At 33.0% G+C, this 21966-nt stretch overlaps 1 protein-coding gene across 2 annotated transcripts; it reads left to right on the top strand.

Moving 5' to 3' along the window:
• Positions 1 to 1226: 1226 nt before the first annotated feature.
• On the top strand, positions 1227 to 7687 carry LOC112285367 (putative phospholipid-transporting ATPase 8). Of its 2 annotated transcripts, none has more exons than XM_024526119.3 (7): positions 1227 to 2079; positions 2483 to 2926; positions 3092 to 5212; positions 5366 to 5477; positions 5596 to 6276; positions 6467 to 6565; positions 6671 to 7687. In XM_024526119.3, exons 2-7 carry the CDS (start codon positions 2793 to 2795, stop codon positions 7406 to 7408), a joined length of 3885 nt encoding a protein of 1294 aa, XP_024381887.1. In that variant the 5' UTR covers positions 1227 to 2079; positions 2483 to 2792; the 3' UTR covers positions 7409 to 7687. The 2 variants fall into 2 exon arrangements, with proteins under 2 accessions (XP_024381887.1, XP_024381888.1); XM_024526120.3 differs by having other exon boundaries at positions 1974 to 2201.
• Positions 7688 to 21966: the final 14279 nt, after the last annotated feature.

Genomic DNA, 21966 nt, shown 5'->3' with positions numbered 1-21966 from the left:
GACGTGTGAATATAGAAGCTTCGTCTTGTGATTATGATTCTATGTGTAGTGAAAAAGTTACAATAGTTAAGGCTATTGATATGGAAAATAAGCTGTCAGTGTTTAGCGCAATTTAGTTGATGATTCAAAAGTGAATATTTTGAGTTAGTGGTTAAGTTTGAATATTTACACATCCCCCAAATTAAAAAATATATTATGTATTAGAAATAAAAAAAAGTATTCTAATTTTTTATAAAAAGGTTCAATTCTGTAAATAAATAAGGATTCATAAGTACTGCATTTTTAAATAACACATTTTATGGCACAACTAACAAGTTGAATTCTATGTAATGTATTGGAAAATAAATACAATGTGTAACTTCAGTTTGATACATTGAATAATGTAATTTTTGAGTTCAGGCTGCCCAGGATTGTGCTAAAGAATATACAGTAAACTATCCTTTCAAACATTACATGTCATCAAATGCTCATGTCACTTTAAAAATAATGAAATGATCCATTTCAATCAACACGATAATCAATAACTCATTTTTTTCTACTCCAAATACAATTTAGTTAAGTCGACCATGCAAAGATCTATGTTCTACAAACAAAATAATTTGTTGACACCAAGTCTTTAAATATATATTTGATCTACAACCATGTTTTTCAACCTACCCACAAGACTCTTTTGATGCTGTTGTGAAGGTTTTAAAACACCTGTATTTTGTAGATTAAATGCGTAATCAAACCCGGTCTAACATTAACCTCGCTTCACTCTGCAGTTTTATTTAAAGTTTATTTTATGAACTCAAAAATTTCTTCAACCACGTCAGCATGCACTGACTACCATGTCCTACTTTTGTGAAGAGTACTTTGATACTTTCATTAAAGCTTGCCTCATGTAAAGCACTATTTCCTTTTCTGTAGAACAAATGCCTCATACAAACAAAACTTTGAAGGAGGCGAGCTGAAAAAGCTAACGCTTCCGAACGAAAAAACATTATGTAAGAACGAAAAAGTTAACGTATCGACGGACGAAAAAGTAAAAGCGAAGCCACGTAGATTATGCGTGGTTTTCAACGACGAGACTCGAAGCCCCTCGTCGTCTGCGGGGCAGCGATCCCCGCGACGACGAGGCCTCGTGGAAGTGCAAACCCTAAGAACGCGAACGTGGACATGACGGTGAGCGAGATAGCCTAAAAGCACGAAGCTGCGATAAGCAGAGTGAGCAATCACTACGTCATGGGGGTTTACAAACTGGGAGTGGCTACTAACGACGGGGCTGACGAGAATCGTTTGACATTGTGTTGCACATGGTGCTTGTGGTAGACCCGCGACCAGACGTCCTACTTGCTAACTTTGAGATCCCACACCCTGGCACGTTGTAAAATCCGGGGGCTCGAGTATCCACGGAGCTGGATGGCTTTGCCGAAAGCGTGACCGTTACTCTCCCATGTGCGAAATAGAGCGAGTGTTAAAGAAATCCAACGCAGAATCAAGTATGATGAGGAGCGCAGCAGGTGATTCGGGGAGTTGCGGTTTGCAGTCTCCCCATTCCGAAAGTTCGGCTGTGAGATGGACTTCAGGTAGGCGTGGCGTAGGTGCCAATCGGTCCTGCCAGCCCAGCACTGGCGCCGGTTGTTGGCGGCCCTGGCTGCACAAGCGTGCTGGTCTAATTTAAGGCTTTCGAGAAGACTTGGACCACGAACCCTCATCGGAAGTGTAAATGCCCAAAGGGCTCGGTGCGAAGCTGCGGAAGAAACAACTCGCCTCCCCAGCAGTTCCATCTAGGGAGAGACACTCCGATTTCTGCACGGTGACGATAATTGTAGACTCCACGACCATGATACGGTTTGCGAGATTCCTCTTCGCGATGTGGCTCCCGCATCGCTTTCAACGTCTCGGCACAGAACTTTCCGGGGCTGCGTCCGTTCCATTGACTTGTGTATTTAGGATAGATCTATTTGTGCAGGCTGTGACGGGTGTGTGTCTTCCACGATTCATTATCTTGCTGTTTCCCGACAGAAGCTAACCAGAAGTGCATGTAGTGCAAAATTCATGCTGTGACCATATTTTCTGCCACGCTTACCTTGTGAGGTGTGTCCGTGTTGCGAAACACAAAACTCTTTGCAAGTCTTGCCGTGTTAGAGTTGTAAGCCGTGATTGGGATATGCAATTTTCTTTTAGTCATCGGTGGTTAGAGATCCTGGTGGAAGAAGGTATATGACCTGGATTGCACCAGTTTCTCGTTATTGGATGGGATCTGGTTGCTTTTGGCAGTAGAGGTTTCGTGCTTTGACTGTATTTTTGTTTGTTTGTTTGTTTGTTTGATTTTTTTAAGCGTGTTTTGGTCGGGATTTCTTTGTTCTCCACTTTCAATACTGTAAGCTTTTGGCGTCTTTGTTCACCTTTTCAACCAGGTGCGGCCCTTGTCCTCATTGCTTAGTTGATTTTACATTCTCAGCTTCCAGTTCCCCTAATCCTGAGTTGACTTCTGTAGGTTTAGGAGTTTAATTTTGCACAAATGCCATCTATGCGCTCCAAAGAATCAAGAACTTAATAAATTGGAATCTGGAATTATGAAGTCCAGCGATTCCTGCCGATTTTGCACAGAACCATACACCTAGTCGAGGTTGTCTCTTGCGAAGGAAGGGTTTGGGGAGCATCTTGGATTTCGAGAGCCAAAGTTTGGCTGAGGATTTCACTTCGATGGAGCCGTAAGAAAAGATCAACAGAAAATTGTCAAACAGTAAGGTGATTGAGCGAGTAACGTAACAATCTAGTGGAATCAGAAGTCCGGTGTTTACATTATGGCCACCATCATGAAGTTCTGGAAAAGGAAAAAGGCTGGGAATTTAGGCCCAGGCGATAGCTCGGTTTTGAATGGCCACGACGAAGATGCTCGCACAGTCCTTTGCAACGTACCCGATCACGGAGCCTTCAGGTGCGAATACCTTAATCTTGCTAAACTCCTGTAACATGCAGAATGTCTATGTAGCAATCTGCACACAATTGGAACTGCTCCAATCAAGTAGCCGAGGAGCGCGAAAACTTTCGCCTTTTCGTAGGTGCGGATTAATAATCTGGGCTACGTTTGTGTCATGGACAGTTTTCCGGGGAACAGGACGTCGACGAGAAAGTACTCATGGTGGAGCTTTGTTCCGGCGGCGCTCTTTGTTCAGTATCGTAGAGCGGCGTATTGGTACTTCACAGCTATGGCTGGTCTATCCCTCGCGCCGTTCGCGCCCTACAGCCCTATCAGTGTTTGGCTACCTCTGATCTTTGTTCTTGTCTTGGGTCTATTGCGAGAAGCATGGGAAGATCTGCGGCGAGCCAAGGGTGATCGTGAGCTCAACAATAGAGACATTGAAGTACACGACGGCAATGGAGAATTTGTGGTGAAGAAGTGGAAAGTCTTGCGTGTCGGGGATCTCGTCAGAGTGAAAGACGGCGACTATTTCCCGTCTGACTTATTGCTGGTATCTTCGAGTGGTCCCGATGGCATCTGCTACGTGGAGACGATGAACCTGGACGGCGAAACTAATCTCAAGGTCCGGCAAGCCTTGCAGGTGACCTGGGAAATTGACGGAAAAGAAGAAGTAAAATTGCGAGAATTTAAGGCCGAGTTGCTGTGCGAGGGCCCGAATGCGTCCTTGTACACATTCTCAGGTCGCCTAAAGATCAATGAAGTGGAGCTTCCTGTCGGGCCTCCCCAGTTGTTACTGCGAGACAGTAGCCTCCAGAACACGGGAAGTATTCTTGGTGTAGTGGTGTACACAGGCCACGACACGAAATCGATGCAGAATGCCACTGCGCCTCCGAATAAGCGCAGTCGGGTGGACCGCTCTCTTGATAGAGTCATCTGGCTCATGTTCTTCTTGCTGATCGGCATGGCCATTGCCACTTGTGTGATTATAGGCATTCGCACAAACGTTGATGGGCTTAATGTGTGGTACTTGCGGCCCACGGAGAGTAACGCATACTACAATCCTAACAATATAGCTATCGTATGTATTGTCGGATTTTTTAACGGCCTCGTGCTCTACGGATACTTGATTCCCATTGCGCTCTATGTCTCCTTGGAGATTGTTAGAGTTGCTCAAGCCCTATTTATGGTTGCAGATGAACAAATGTACGATTCAGTCTCTGACAAGCGGGCCAGGGTAAAGTCTCCGGGGTTGAACGAAGAATTAGGTCAAGTTGACACGATATTCTCAGATAAAACTGGCACTCTCACTAGTAATCAAATGGATTTCTTCCGGTGTACAATTGCCGGAATCTCGTATGGGGAAGGTACGACAGAGGTTGAGAGGGCGGCGGTGAGATTGGGCATGCCGATGGGTCTGTCTTCACGTGATCTAAGACCTGAGAGGCAATCCGACTCGAGAACGATGAGTGCGAGAGCAGAAACATTAGATGCGAATGCACTAGGTCCTAATAACAATCCCTACAAAGAAAAGGGATTTAACTTCTACGACGAGCGCCTCATGGGAGGAAAGTGGATTGAAGAACGAAACTCCGAAGCAATTAAGTTTTTCTTTGAGGTTCTTGCGCTATGTCACACAGCCATTCCGGAGGGCACCGCTGAAGATCCTTTTATGATGCGCTACAGGGCTGAGTCACCAGACGAGGCCGCCCTCGTTGTTGCCGCCAAGCAATTCGGCTTCTACTTCTATAAGAAAACTCCTACAACTTTACATATCCGCGAAAGTTTGGGACCTGATGTTCCTCCAAGGGACCAAGTTTATCAGCTCTTGGATGTGTTAGAATTTAGCAGTCTGCGCAAACGCATGTCTGTCATTGTCCGCTTCCCTGACGGCCGTTTGTTACTTCTATCGAAAGGGGCTGATTCCGTGATTTTTCAGCGCGTGGATAGGAACAGCAGTGGCCCCGTGACGGAAACGTCAAAACACCTTCGACAGTTCGGGGAGGTTGGTCTCCGGACGCTTGTGGTTGCTTACAAGCAATTAGACGAAAATGAGTACCAGAGCTGGCGAGTAAGGTACGCAGAGGCGAGGGCCATAATCGGGAAAGAGAGAGAGCTCCGCACTGAGGAATTAGCAGAAGAAATGGAGCAGGATTTGACAGTAGTTGGTGGCACAGGTGTGGAGGACAAATTGCAACAAGGTGTTCCAGAAGCTGTTGATCGTCTTGCTCGTGCGGGGATCAATATATGGGTCTTGACGGGTGACAAAGTAGAAACTGCCATCAATATTGGCTATGCTTGCAGGTTTGTTTGTCTGTCCCTTCTCAACTCTAGCTTAGTATCTGTTCTATTCCAGCAATGTCGTAGTAGATGAATGTTGACATTGAGAACAATGTATGAAGTGTGCATCGGTCCAGCAGCTGCATGAACTTATTTTCAGCTTTTAATGGGTTGCAGTTTGCTAAGGAAAGGCATGGACAAATTAATTGTGAGCCTGGAGGTTCCTGAAGCTCGATCGATTGAAGAGCGCGCTGCCAGAGAGGAATGGTTACCTGATAAAATCTTTGAGGTATGTGCTCTAAAACCTCTTAATCAATTTTCTGTACGACCTTAGTGGATCCTTAGGGAGTGCAATAAATTATGTATCATTAAATTGTGCTGACAAACTCCGGCCGTGATTTCACCAGGGGCAAAAGAAATTCGTCTCACAGAAGCTCAAGGAAGCACTGGACCTTGTCTTAGGAGGCCATGAGAATCCTCGAGGAACAAGCACCAGCGAGAGAAAGATTAGCTTTTCAGAGAGCTTCCGGAGTGCTCTTTCCCGTAGCATTGGTAGGAACAACGCATCAGCTCTCTCCCGTAATTCGAGTCGCAGTATGAGCAACATCGATGAAGTCCTAGCTCTTAATCTCAGCAACCCAAGAGACCGTCACTCGCGCATTCCAAGTGGAGGACAGAAGGGTTTAGAATTGCTGTCTTTTCACGTAGATGGTACAAGATCGGGTTCTGACGTCGAAGGCCTATCTCAGAAAGTGACACCTATTACGAAAGACAATCAATTGTCACGATCCCAACATGAACCCTCTGCTGAGCCATCAGAGTATGCACTTATTATAGATGGTCAATCTCTTGCATACGTTCTAGCTGAAGAATCACTCCAAGAGCTCTTCTTAGAGGTTTGCATCAATTGTTCCTCAGTCCTTTGTTGTAGAGTGTCACCCCGCCAAAAAGCTCAAGTTACAACTCTTGTTAGGAAAGGGCTTGGGCAACACCGTCTGTGCTTGGCCATTGGAGATGGTGCGAACGATGTGGGAATGATCCAAGCTGCCAACGTTGGTGTCGGCATTTTAGGGGTTGAAGGCGCTCAGGTACTGTTCCCCATCTAGAGGACTTGGTACTCAGGGTTCAGTACCCCATTTCTACTCCTTATCACGCCCATCGATTCTCGCACCTTTTGCAAATCAACCAAGAGTTGCAAACCTCGTCATGTCTTGTCCTCGAGAGCTTCTTCATGTGGACACTAACCTTGTCTCAAAATTGGTTTTCTGAGGTGTTCAGGCGGCAATGGCAGCTGATTTCGCCATCGGCCAGTTTCGGTTTTTGGAGCGGCTGCTGCTTGTGCATGGAAGGTGGTGCTATCGAAGGATTGCTCTTTTGGTAAATCCCTTTTAGTCATCCTAATCCTTCACTGCCGATATATCTTTTCTGTGGCCACCAGCTCTTTCTTGCCCCCTAATTTAATCGCCTGATTCTTCTCTGCAGATCCTCTACTTCTTCTACAAGGTTTGCATTATGGGCTGGATATCTTTGTACTCCAATATCTTTGCATACTTCTCAGGAAACCCCCTCTACAATGATTGGTATGCTTCCTTCTACAACACGGTCTTCACTGTGCTCCCTGTAGTCATAATTGGCATCATTGACCAGGACGTGACTCCTGCTGATGCTTTCCGTTACCCTCAGCTATACCGATCCGGCCAGCGTGGTGAGCTTTTCAATAGGAGATCTTTCTTCTATTGGCTTGTGTTATCTGTCTACCAATCCGCAGTTATTTTCTTCTTCCCTCTCGTTGTCTTCTCCGGTTTAAGTGCTTTCCGCCCCAACGGCCAAGTAGCTGCTGCCCAGGATTTCGGAGCAGCCATGTTCACAGGGCTAGTTATTGTGCCGAATCTCCAAGTCTATTCCGCATTTCATTACTTTACATGGATTCATCATGCAGCCATCTGGGCCAGCATTTTGAGTTGGTACCTCTTCATTATCATCTACGGCGCCATCCCAGTCTCCTGGGCCACGATTGCCTATAAAGAGTTTGTGGAAGTGTTGGCTCCCTCGGGCGGTTACTGGCTACTGCAACCGCTCGTGGTTGTTGCAGCCTTGTTGCCGGACCTCATGCTTCGCAGTGCCAAATGGGTTTATGCTCCATTAGATTACCAAATTGTGATCGAGCAGGATAAGAGAGGCTCGCCGCATCGGGCTCAGGCAAGCAACCTTGTACCTTAGCGAAAATTTCCCGCTTATTTATTCCATTCTTTTTCTTTTTCTTTTTTCATGGCAATAAAAAGGCTTCTCTCAGTAGGGCGTCAAGTCGTGAACGCTACACCTAGTGGCACATTGGTAGCTAAACCTGAGAATGGTGAACCAGGAGTCTAGACAGGCAGTGTGCTTAGATGTTAGCCAGCAATGCAATATAATTTTGTAGATTCTACGGCCCATGTACATGAAATGAGAACTTCAACAGTAGACAAGCTCTGAAGTGGAGCATCTGCTCTAATTATTGCATACCTTCGATCGAGCAATAGTGGGCCCTTCTGCCTCACCTTGAGTGAAGTTTTCATTTGACAAGCACATCGGAATCGGAAGACAAATGAATCGATCAATCGTTATGGAAGAAGTTGCACCCAAAGCTATGGGGCCTTGACTGAAGAATCTGTGGCGGATGCCATTACATCTAAAACACCGCATCAGAACCGCGATGGTTCGAGAACAGTCACTGTAGCCACGAAAGACAACGAGCAGTCGTGGGATACCTTATCGTGCAACATGACACTCTTACACACCAGCAAATTCCGAAGCGTGCATCATGCCATCGCTTCTAACGTTCAAGATCATCCCGTTATTTCACTGCCACTGCATGTAAAACCCCCACCACCACTCTAGCGGATTTTGAACAGAGTGATCGGTTGATTACATGGAATCGGCGTTGCTCAATAGATAGTCGAATTGTAGATCTTACATGCTCATCCAGATCAGAGTTTTCGCCTAGTCATAGCCGTTGCTTGGCTTCAATGCATCGGGCTCTTCAACAGCGACCTGTCATTACTTCATAGATCTCTGTCTGAGCGGCTACGCTTCTAGTCGGCACTTCTAGTCGACTCGAGGTTATTACACCGATAAAAGATTCGAATAGTACACCGAATCATTGAGTTGACCAGAAGCTGTTTGGATTCTAGCTGAATTGTCGAAGACTCTCCGAAAAAGGTGTCTTAAATTTGCACGCTCATGGTGATACTCCAAATCATCGGCGTGCTCAATCGATAGGCGAACTTGCAAAATTCTACAGTTCCACCTGCACACTCACATTGACACACAAAGCTCGGCTGTTAATTGCGTCATTCGATCTGCGACGCAAACCCAGCAACAGGTTCAGATCTGTTCAATTGTCGGCGACACCGACAGTGACAGCCAGTGGAGTCGGTGGACGAGACGTAACTGATTGACGGCAACCTATCATGCTCAACATCACTTATCACGTTTAGCTTTCACATTTATAACAGCCAGTTTATTACTGGCTTCTAACAATGTGAGGGGAGCTTCACAATGATTCCTCTCAGTAGTCAGAGTACACTTATAACAAATGTACTGTTTCAAATCATTTGTATTAATTAAGGATATATGCATTTGGGTGCTAGATCTACAATGTAAGTTTTGTTTAGTTTTCAAAGATGTAGATTTATATCATAATTTGGATTTAATCATAGCATAGAATTTTCTAGTTTGATGATCAATTTGTAGATAAAAGTAATGTTGGTAAGTTAGTATGATCTATTAGTACCAAACTCCTTTTAATTTTTAACTAGTTCTATTGCTCTCTATTTTTCAATCTTCTTCAAAGTTGATATGAATTATTCTTAAAAGTTTATCATTAGAATTCTTCAAAGTTGCCTTCCACGTAGCAAATCTATTAGTACCAAACTCCTTTTAATTTGGTTGTATTGATCTCTATTTTTCAACCTTCTCCAGAATTTAGTGCAAAATAAACAATAGTTTATGTGAATTTTTAGTGTCTTGATTAATTTCCAAAACTTGTCCTAGCTTAGGTGTTACTTGGGAGGCAACTTTGAAGAATTCTAATGACAAACTTTTAAGAATAATTCATATCAAAATTTTGAATGGTCTAAAGTTAGTTCTATTTTTGAAGCTTTAGTGGTCCTAGGATTAAAATTTAAATCTCAAGATTAAAAGACCTAAAGTCTAAAGCTAGGCCTATATGGTAATTGAATATACATTAAGTAAACTCTTTGGAACATGTTTTAAAATAAAAATAATCTTTGCCAATACTTTTGCAAAAATATTGATTGTTTTAAGTATTGATTGTTTTATAAAAGTATTCATTGTTATAGAAGTAAAAATAAAAAAATCTAAAATAAATTTGAATAGCTATGTGACATATCTATAAAAAGCCCAAATATTTAATGTGCATGTCAAAAACTCCTTTGAAGCTTCTTAAAGAAGAAATTATCTTTTGAACATGATTCTATCTACTTTTGTTTATTTATTTTTACTTCTATTTAGTTAAGAATACAAACATATATTATAATATATATATTTTTAGATAAGAAGTTCTACAAGGAATAATTAAATTTCTTCATTAGTTGAAGATATCTAAATCTTATTGAAAAAGTATTATCAAGAAACTTTGATCGATGTTATATACAAAGGTGGTTGATAGGCCCCTTCAATTATTAATAAAGCCAATTATTAAGACAAGATACCATCCTGTTATTTGATTATTGTTAAATTCTTCAAAACTAATTTCAAACAATACATTATACATACCATTAAATGTAGTATCTACCTCTAATAGTATTATTAAGCATTAAAAGTCTTCTAAGATTGTGGTACTCAATATATTATATCTCATTATTTATTTGAAGGAAGATATATTTTTCTTGGAGGTCTCTTTTATAATTTTAAAATTATATAATTTTAAACAAATTAACTTTTTTATTTAGTAATTTTATAAATAATAACTCTTGAATTGAATTTACTAATTGTTACTTTTTTATATTGTATAGAAGTTCTATAAGTTGATATTTGAATTTCTTTCTTATTAAATTTAATATCTTATTCTTTTTAATTCAACACTATTTTTGATAGATTTGTTTGATAAAAAAAAAGTTTTAATATATTTATAGCATTCTTGAATTATGTCACAAATATTTATATAATTTAAATGAATTGAAGTGAATATCAATAAATAAATATAAATAGAAGTAGACAAAATCTTCTTTAAAAAAATTTTAGGAAGTTTTTTAGGCACATATTAAATACTTTGACTTTTACAAATATACCATGTAATTTTTTTTTTTTTTTTTTTTTTTTTTTTTTTAAGATTTTTACTTTTAAAAAGTTATGTTGGAAGCAAGTTACAATTGGATGTTAATGCCACAAGTTTTGCAATCTTTAAGAAGATTTTGTAATACCTTTTTGGTAGTTTATATATATGAAAATAAGTTTATAGCCATTCTTACTCTTATTAATACATTTCTTATCAATTAGTCTTGATATAATATTTTTTAATATCTTTATATTTAATAATCATTTTTATATTTATTTCTATTTTATTTTTTATTTTTATTTTTATATATTTTTCAATGATTCGTTAATTTTATAGTATTTTAAAAGTTTTTCTTTAATTCACGTCATTAATAGATAGTTTATGCATAATTTAAATAATATCATGTTTCTACCAATTTTCACAAATATTCATATTTATTCCAATAATGACCTAAATATTATAAATAGATAGAAGTAGATAAATTTAAATAAATTTAAAAATATCTTGTAAAGAAGCTTTTTAGATGTAAATTTTGCTTTTATACATATCTATAAATATTTGATAGGTTGAAAACTTGGCCAACAAGTTGGCCATATGTTGCATATGTTGACCACTTATAATACAAGTTGGAAATGTGGCGAATATATATATATCTTACAAATTAGATATGTATCTTATAAGTTGGACATGCATTGGAGGTCATAGAGAACATTTCCATGTAATCCTAAATTAAACAATATATATAACTTCTAAATTGATATTATTTTTAGATTTTTTTTTATTCTTGAGATCCATCTTCTACTTAACTTGAGTGATATTAGACATCTTTTTTTCTATTGCATTATTATGGTAGAGATTTTTGAAATGGAAAGTGCAATAACAAAAAATAAGAACAAATGAGGGAATTAATGCCTATAATATATCAACTCAATTTACAACCATTAGAAGTAATAAAATTCACATGAATTAAAGATATATAAATGATTGGAGTTGCTTCAATATCTACACCAAATTATATGTTTTTTTTATGGTAGAACATTGTTCAAGTACTAGAGAATTAAAAATTATTGTACTTAAGTAGTTTGATAGCACAAAATTAAAATTTTGAACATTTATTCATCAAATATAACTATTAATTGAACTTCAATTTCAAAGCTATCAAATTCTAAGATCATAAGTCAAGATCTTTAAAATACTATTTTTAAATTATATTTTATAGTAGTTTTTATCTTTTATTAAATAATATGATTTAATATTGAATATTTTAAAAAAAATGATAGAATTTAAATCCATGCATGAGAAACATGATGTAATTTATGTTGCAACCAATAAATTTTATATTTTGCAACATGAAAATCAATGAATAGCATTATATACTTCACAATTTTAACAACTTAGAAGTAATATGAAGTGAAATGATGTTCTAATTATTAGCCAAATTCTTTATGGATTATAACATGAGATAAAGAAATTATTTCTCAAATTACTTGATTTTTATTTATTAAGTCAAGTAATCATTCTTATTGTAAATTATAATTATCGATTATTTAAATTTTGATCTGGGTATTATAGAAGTATGTATTAACATTTTTATAATTCAATAGCAATATTAACATCTTTTTAATATATATATTCAAATATAAAAGATATACAAATTAATGCAATATGTTTTAAACTTCTTATTGAGTAAGAAAAAACTTATTATTAAAGACATGAATTTCAAAAAAAGAAATCCTCAATATACTCTTGCAACACTGAAAAAAACTAAAAAGCCATTCAAAGATGATATATTATTAAATTAAAATGGCCATTGCCAAAAAAAAGAAGATTAAAAAGTCTAGAAACAAGACTAAGGACTAAAAAGGCATTGAGAAGAGTGAAGAAGGCTTTACTCTTACCTCCATATATATTCTTAATTAGGAGCTATGTAGCAATGTCTTATAGGACCTCTAAAACATGTTGACTTGGCAAAACACATATCTTAACTTACAAGGAAAGTTTTTTATATGTACACAACATAGTTAACTTCTTCTGCAACCTACCAATATGTAATTAATTTTTGGACCAAGTTTCTAATCCCCCAATCAACTACAAATACATGTAAAGTCAAAGCATTATCTATGAAGCTTCTAAGAAGCTATCAAAAATAAGAACTTAATGAAAGTAAACAAATAAGTGAAACTCTTTCAAAGAAATAGAAATAGAGAATTATATATATTAAAAAAAAATTAAAATGACTATTGCCAAAATACAAAGAAATTAGAGATTCTTGAAAGTAAACTAAAAACAAGAAAGGATTTGACAAGAGTGAAGAAGGCTTCACTCTTACCTATGTACATATCATCTACCTAAGATTTATGTGACAACGTTCTATAGGACCTCCAAAAATGTGTTGATTTTGTATGATATGTATCTTGACTTGCAAGGCAAGTTCTCTGTATAGGCACTTTATAGTTAGCTTGTTCCACAAGCTATCTACACATGTAGTATATAGGTAGTTTGTTGACCAAGTTTTTAACCTATCAATCAACTACAAATATATATAAAGTCAAAATAATGTCTAAAAAGCTTCTAAAAAGTTATTCTAAAAGAAATTATAAAATTAATCTAATTTTATCTAATTCTATCTATTCATATTACTTAGGTAACAATTACGATAGGTATATATTTGTGACAGAAGCTTGTCTAGAAGGTATTATGAAATTAACCTACTTTTATCTACTTTTATCTACTTCTATTTAATCATATAGATATTTATTAGATTACATATGTATATTCGTGATATTACTTCTCCTTCTAGGAACAAGTTCCATAAGGAGTAGTCATCATGTATTGATAAAATCCAAGGTACAGCAAATTATATTTGCTACATACTTTGATCTTTGTTTTCTTTGAAAATAATTAATAGGTCTTCTTAGCCATTGATAGTGTCCTATACTAGGGTGAGAAGACCACCTTATTATTTGATTGTTGTTGAGGTCTTCATAACTTCCTTCAAATGAAACATTTCGAACATCATTAGAAGTTGTTTCTACCTCTAATAAAATCACCAAACATTAGAAATTCCTTCCAAGGTCGTGATATCAAATACATTTTATCTTATCATCCATTTGAGGAAGTACATGTCGTTCTCAAGATCTTCATCTCAATTACATTGTCTTAAAAGTTGTGACAATCACAATGTCTTGTTTGATAAGTCAACAAATGAAAGTTCTTAAGTTGAATCTATTGTTTGTTGGTTCTCCATCTCTTTAGTATTACAAATACATAGAAGCTACAAGGAAGGATAGAAGGAAGAGTGTTATCTTGTTTTGATCTTGTTTCTGTTGTAGAAAAGATTTTCTAGTTTTTATTTTTATTTTGATAGATGTTATAAATGAAAAGCTTCAACTTTCTTTATTTTATTTATAAGATTTTTTGATGGCTCTCATGTATGTTCACTAAAATCATATCCATGCCAATGAACAAGATATTCTAATCTATTTTGGCACCGCCTTAAATTTAAGATTTCTTTCACCTAAATTTTTTGATTATTATCTACTTCTATAAGAAGAGGTGACATTTATCTTCTTCTCAAGATATTCACTTTCTTATATGATTCTAAAAGAGGTATATAAAATACAAGGTAGATCTTTATAAAATCTAGTAGATATAATTGATAAGCAACAAGATTGACTTGTTTATTAATAAAAAAAAGGTCCAAGCCTACGATAGACAACCTTATCACAAGCATGAGTAGTCTTGATATTACAAAGAAGTAATCATACTTTGTCACCTCTATTGAATTATAGTTGTTCTTTGCAATAGGCATCTACATTAATCTTTTGTCGTTCTTCAGCTCTTTTTAATTACGCCTTCATTGTTGCATGTAGTTCTAATAAAAAAAAATCTAAATCTTTTGCCATAAGATTATCAACTTTTGAAAAGTCAAAAGTATCAAATTATAGATGATAACCATAATTGGTAAAAAAAAGTATTTATTGGATAGAAAAATGTACCAAAATATTATATACAAACTTTGCTAATTATAAAAAAGTTGTCTAATGATCTTATTGATAAGTGATATCGCTCCAAAATTTCATTCATCTATTTTTTTTGCCCATCAATTTAATGATAAAAAGTCAAAGAGAGTTTTATATCTACCTTTAAAATCTTAAAAAGTACTCTCTAAAATCTTAATATAAACTGAGTCTTCTTATTTAATAAAATATCTTTAGGTAATCTATGATAGTGATAAATGTTATTAAAAAAAACTTTGCCATTTCTTTACTTGTGATAGATTTTATACATAGTATAAAATATGCCATCTTGATAAAATGATCTACTATGACGAATATAGAATCATACAAACTTGAGACTAAAAGATCCATGATAAAATCCATAGAAATATAAGACCATGGTTGTTCAAGAATAGGTAATGGCTAAAGAAATCTATAAGGTCAATGGTAAGGAGTTCTGGATCTTCAATCAATATAACATGGTTATACAAAGTCTTTGATTGTCTTCTACATTTGAGGCCACCAAAAATCTCTTGATATTAGCTCCAAAGTCTTCTTATATCCAAAATGTCCAGTTGTTGGAAAGTGATGAAGAGTTTGAAGAACACGTAATCATGTCTTATCTTCTAAAATGTATACTTGTCTCTCAAAATAGAGTAGGTTGTTCTTGAATTCAAACTTAGAATTATCATGAGATTTAGAATAATTATTCTTGATATCATGGAGAAGAAGATCTAAGGACATATTTTATTGAATTTACTTAACAAAGGTTGAATCAACAAATAATGTTGATTTTGCTGCTCAAACATGAAAATGCTCTAGCTTCAAGGAAATTATCCTTTGTTGATCAAAAAATGCATCTTCTTCTTTAGGTATAAGATAAAAACTTCTAGAAAGAGCATCTAATAAACCTTATTTTTTGGATCAATAAGTGATCTTGAAATCAAATCTTGATAAAGATATACTCCAATAAGCTTGGAAACAATTCAAAATAGAAGCCGATATGAAATATTCAAGGTTCTTATCATCTATATATATAGTGACTAGACTCAAGATGTCTTCTAAATAATGATGCCATTCTTAATAAGAATCCATGATTGCAAGGAGCTCTTTGTCATGGATCTCATAATTAAACTTAGCTATTGAAAAAAAATTTGAAATAGAAAGCTACTAGATGGAATTTGACAACTGCTTCTATTTATAATAATACTGCATCCAAGGCAAAGTCTGATGCATCTGTTTCCATAAAAAATGCCTTAGAAAAATCAACACAATATAAAATTAGTACAAAAATAAATCTTTTTTTTTAAAGCATCAAACAATGCTTTAGCTTCTTTATTCTACTAAAGTTTGTCTTTACAAGTCAAACTTATAAGTAGAATTGTCACTTAAAAAAAATTCTTGATAAAGATCTGATAGTAATTGGCAAAGTCCAAAAAGCATTGCACATCTCCTAGTGTTCTTGAAATCTTTTAATACATGATGGTTTAGACTTTCTTCAAATCCATCATTAGTCCTTCATTGAAAATGATATATTATGGGAAGTCAATTAGAATAATATAGAATATATACTTTTTAAATTTGGCATATAATCTTGTATCTCTAAGTTTTTGTAACACATGACAAACATGAACTTCATGCTTTTCTGTATTCTTAGAATAAACTAAGATGTTATGTAAATAATAGATGTTAAAATCATCAAGAAATTCATAAAAGACATCATTTATTAGTTGTTGAAAAGCAACTGGTGCATTTATGAGTAGGAGAGGCATGATATTATATTTAAAATGCCCATACTTAGTTCAAAACATAATTTTTCATTCATCTACTTTTTTAATGCATACCAAATTATATGCTTCTCATAGATCTATTTTTGTATAGATCTTTTCTTGATTCAATTGATCAAGTCCTGAAATCAAAGGTAGAGGATGCCTATTTTTTATGGTGATCTTATTGAGTCCTTAATAGTCCACATACATCCACAAAGATCCATCTTTTTTCTTTACAAATAAGATAGGATTCTCAAATGGAGATTTAAAATGATGTATGAAATTCTTAGCCAAATTTTTATCAATGTATTTCTTAAATGCAATCAACTTGTTTTGTGATAAGCTATAGATTGGTCCAAATGGCAATTGAGATCTTTCGTGAAGATCAATGGAACAATTATAAAGACGATGCTCTAGAAAAATATGTATATTTTTCTTTTCAAAAACATCTTGGAAATCTTAATACTAGCTAGAAATACCACTAGATATCTTCTTGCCATCAAAAATAGGCATGGCATGTAAAGCAAAAGATAATCTTTTTTTTAAGGCATGCATAAAAGCTCTTGCACCTATCGGTAACGATTTGGATGTATTAGACTTATGTATTTTTATTTAAATAATGAGATTTTGGATTAAATTATCCAAAAAATGAATGTTATAAGAAATCCAATCTATCTGAGAATTATATTTTTTTAATCAAGATAATCTTAAAATAATCAAATTGGATAGAGGTTTTATTACATTAAATATTATTGAGCTATTATGATATTTATTTGTTACATCTAAAGGAACAATCTCCTACGTGACATCTCCTAAAGATGGCAAATGATCATCTATGACTCTTAGATGTACAAGTTTAGCTTTTTTAATTATTGATATTATTTTTTTTTTAACAAAATCTTCATCTATAAAATAGATTGAGGCTCCTAAATCTAATAAAGCTAAGCCTTTGTGATTTTTTGGTCCTAAATAAACTTCTATTTTAAAATAAGGAGAAAATATGACCTTTATAAAGAATTACACAAGATTTTAGCTGCATAGTTCCTATTGTAATTGAAGAAATTTGTTTTTTAATATATTATATTTTTGGCAACTATGCTTCTCGTTCTGTGATTGCATTGTTTCTTTCAACAATGTGGAGCAATATGTTTAGCTTTTCTATAATATAAGCATAAGCCCTCTCAATGTTGTCAGGTCTTTTCTTCTCTTATGAGAGATTTAAAACGTATCGTATCAATTTGCATTGATTGTGGCCTTAATGAATGAATTTCTAAAAACTTAGGAATTACTTAGGATATTTGATTTGTTCTTCTTCAACCAAGTCTTTGTTCTTGATGTCTTTCAAATAATTGATTGTTGCATGCAATGGCTTGAGCAATGAATTATTTCAAAGATTTTCCCTTTGGCATTATTAATAACAAATTTTTGATATTATCCTTCAATCCATATCCAAATTTATTGATAAGGCCTTTATCATTTTAGTCCATGTTGCAAGCGAGGTTTTGGAATTCAGTAGCATATATAGTAGCTGACAATGATCCTTGTTGTAAAGATAAGATGGTAGCTGACTATCTCTGCTACTCTTTCTTGATCTTTTTTTCCAAATATAGCTTTAAACACTTTTAAGAATGAATTCAAATCATAAAAGAATTATAAATCTTTTTCTATTAAAGGTGCAAACCAAGAGAGAGCACTTCTTGATAGAAGTGCACCTATGAATCCAACTTGAATAAATCCATGAAGATATTGGAAGGGGTGCAACCTTAGATAAAACTTGATTTATAGTAGAAATCTTCAAAATTTTGATTTTATTCTATCAAACTTCTTAGGCATACTAACTTTTGTCCTCATCATAATTGTAGAAGTAAAATGTTTTAGGTTTGGTTATAAGATGGATCTACTTACTTTTTTTAATTACACAACTTCTTACTGTAGACTCTAAACTTCTTCCATAGGTGTAGGAATAATATTTCTATAATTCATATTAGAGATACATGAAATTTCTATTCTTAGAATATTAATAAGCTCACAAAGATCTGTAATAACTACAAATCTATTCTCACTTCTACTAAGAGTAATATCTATGATCTTTTCTTCTATAGACAACTCAAAAAAAATTCAAAAAATTAAATTAAAAGAGGATAGTGTGCAACCTCTAATATGAAATAAAAATTTTCACAAAGAGGGATAATCTACTTTCTTTAAAGAAAAGATCAGTGTTACAAAATAAGATTGTTTGTTTAAAGGTCGATAGCCGACAACCTTCAAAATACAATAATAAAAGTGAGCTAATCTACTTACTTCTAAAATAAGATAGAAATAGTAAATTAGTACTTTTATCAAATTGTCAAGGACATGAATTTTGAAAAAGAAATCCTCAATACATTCTTGCAACACTAAAAAGAATTAAAAAGTCATTCAAAGATGAAATAATATTAAACTAGAATAACTATTGCCAAAAACGAGAAAACTAAAAAGTCTAGAAATAAGACTAAGGACTAAAAAAGCATTGATAAGAGTGAAAAAAGCTTCACTCTTGCCTCCATATATATTCTTAACTAGAAGCTTCATGGTGATGTCCTATAAGTCTTCCTAAATATGTTGAATTTGCAAGACATGTATCTTAATTTATAAGTCAAGTTTTTTAAATGTGCGCCACATAATTAACTTATTCTGTAAGCTATTAATACATGGTTAACTTATTGACCAAGTTTCTAACCTACCAATCAACTACAAATGCATATAAAGTCAAAGTAGCATCTATAAAGCTTCTCTAAAAGGTATTATTTTAGATTTATTATGGCTAAATAAATATAATCTTTAAATAGATTAGATTTCTTATAATCTTAAATATTTTTTAAATATATTTAATTTTTTTATTAATTAAGTAAAAAATCATAAGTCTAATATCACCAAATTCTTATTTATAGATATAAGTATTTTTTTGCATCTTATAAAAGGTTTATTATCTTATATTATTTATATCATATCTATTTTCAATAGTAAAAATACTTAAAGTAGTATTTTGAATTGATTTTAAAATCATCAAGATGTTTTTGAATCAACAAATGTAAATATCATGCAAGAACATTGTCCTTATGATTGTTTCATTGAATTTTAAAAGGGAGTTCAACTACCATTTGAACCAATATATAATTTATCACAAAATGAGTTTGTTAAAGTGAATAAGTATATTCATAAGAACATGGCCAAGAATTTTATATGACATTCGAAATGTTTTAATTCATGATTTAGTATTATGAAATTAATCTATTTCTATTTACTTTTATCTATTCATGTAGATATTTATTAGAATATATATATATATATATATATATATATATATGAGAGATTTCAAGAATAATAAGATATTTCTAATATTTTTTAGAATTTTTCAATTACTATTTGATTTTTACTAAGAATGTTTTCAAATTGCAAGTTAACTTACACATTTGATTTCTAAAGACAAAACTTGAGTGGAATAAAGAATTTTATTAAGCATTTGAAGCTTTAAAGACAAATTTTAATTTTTGCACCAATCTTGTATTACATCAACTTCTCTTAGGTATTTTTTATAAAAATAGATGCATTAAAATTTCCTTTAGATGTAGCATTGTTACAAATTGAAGTAAATTAAAAACTTTGTTATGTAGCTTTTTATTCATTAAAATGTTTTAGAACCAAGATCAACTACAAGATCTATGATATAAAATTTCTTGCAATTGTGAATTTATATTAAAAATAGAACTATTATTCAGAAGACACCTCAATCCTAATGACTATTAAAATGGATCATAAGAACCTCTAGTATTTCATATCAACACATATTTTAAATTTTTGATAAGCTATTGGAACATATCTTTGTCAAGATTTTAATTTAAAATCACATATATAAAAAATAAAATAAAAAATATCAAAAATATTTCTTAGATATTTTTATCTTATACCAAATAAAAGAGATGAAATTTTTGAATTATAATGAATATTTTTCTTATGAATAAAGAAATTTTAATTTTAATCAATGAAATCAAATAATTTATAGATTTTTTTAGTCAAGTTGAATAAAATATATATTTTAATTTTTTTATTTGTAAAATTAAATTTAATTATTTTAAATTTTTTCATATTTTTAAATTTGAATTTAAGAATAATATACTCTATTTTAAAAATCTTTTATATATTTATAAAGCTGAAGCACAATTATAAGCTCTTCAAGTTTGTTACAACTTTCTAATTGCTTGTCATTTTGGACACACAAGACATTAGAATTAATTTGAAGAGATTTTTAGTGACCTCAAATATGAAAAGTAATCAAAGACTTTGTACAATCATGTAATATTTTTTCAAGATCTAAAATTCCTTTTCATCAACATTATTGACTTCTATAACCACTACTTATATCAATACAACTACGGTCTTTTGTTTCCATGGATTTTATCATGGATCTTTTAATCTCAAGTTTATATGGCTTTATGTTTGTGATATTAGATTGTTTCACCAAGATAACATATTTTATAGCATATACAAAATCTATCATATTTGAAGAAATTACTAAATTTTTCTTTGACATTATTTAATGCTATCATAGATTATCAAAGAATATTATATTTGATAGAAGAATTTAATTTTTATCAAGGTTTTGGAAAATTATTTTGAAGATTTTGAAGGTAGATATAAAATTATCTTTTATTTTTTATCTTCATATTGATGAATAAAAAAAACATGATGATCAAATTTTAGTGCAATATTTATAATATACCATCAAATATCATCAAGATGATTAGATAACTCTTTTACTAATGATAAAATTTTCTTATAATAATACAATACATTCTTCTATTCAACAAACATTTTTTTGCTAATTATGGTTATTATCCACAACTTGATATTTTTTACTTCTCATAAGTTGATAATTTTGAGATAGAAAATTTGACAGATAATTCATTAGAGCTACTTGCAATACTAAAGGAATAATTTAAAAAATATTTAAAAAAAATTAAATAACTCTAATGTATATCACAAGAAATAACATTAAGTCCTTGTTAGCAACAACATACGATTATATTATTGTAATATGAAGATTAGCCGCCTATGTGACAAGTTGTATTATTATTATTATTATTATTATTATTATTATTATATTATAATATAAATATTAAGTAAAAAAAATTAAGAATATATTATAGAAGAATTTAATTACAAATAGTATAGTAAATTATCTTAGAAGTATAGATATTAGTCAAAGAGGTAATAAAATTAGTAAGTATTAATGCTGCCTCTTTACAAAATAGACTTTAATTTATTTTGTATGGCCATAATTGAGGAAAAAAAAATAGATGAGAAAAATAATTAATATAGGTATATATTTAGAAAAGACATAAAAATATTTTGTAGCAAAAATTATCTTAAGAAATCAAGAATTGATACTCAAAGATGACCAATTATGATCTAGAATTGAAATTCTTTTGTTGATTAAATAATAAGATTTAAGAATAGACTAAATTAAGATATTTTACGCAGTGATTTTGAGTGATTTGAGTTTGTAATGACTTTGTAAAGATTTCATACAATCAAAAATATTAAAATTGACATTGATTTTTTTGAGAAGTATAAAAGATTTATACTTTAGAGAATTTTGTAAGATTGGTAGGTGATCCCCATATAATGTTTTTTTGATTATATGGTCATAGTTGATATTAATGTGTGTCAAAAGTTTGAACTTAATTATATAAT

The sequence above is a fragment of the Physcomitrium patens genome, chromosome 8, assembly GCF_059467195.1.
Source record: "Physcomitrium patens ecotype Gransden chromosome 8, ASM5946719v1, whole genome shotgun sequence".
Lineage (NCBI taxonomy): Eukaryota > Viridiplantae > Streptophyta > Bryopsida > Funariales > Funariaceae > Physcomitrium > Physcomitrium patens.
The sequence above is the reverse complement of the archived record's forward strand: the minus strand, read 5'-3'. Positions and strand labels throughout refer to the sequence as shown.

What these genes read in the sequence shown, in the direction of transcription:
- LOC112285367 (XM_024526119.3), top strand. Translation starts at nt 2,793, where the DNA reads ATGGCCACCATCATGAAGTTCTGGAAAAGGAAAAAGGCTGGGAATTTA. An exon ending in CCCGATCACGGAGCCTTCAG is followed by an intron (nt 2,927 to 3,091) that starts GTGCGAATACCT and finishes TGTCATGGACAG; the next exon opens with TTTTCCGGGGAACAGGACGT. An exon ending in TACCTGATAAAATCTTTGAG is followed by an intron (nt 5,478 to 5,595) that starts GTATGTGCTCTA and finishes TGATTTCACCAG; the next exon opens with GGGCAAAAGAAATTCGTCTC.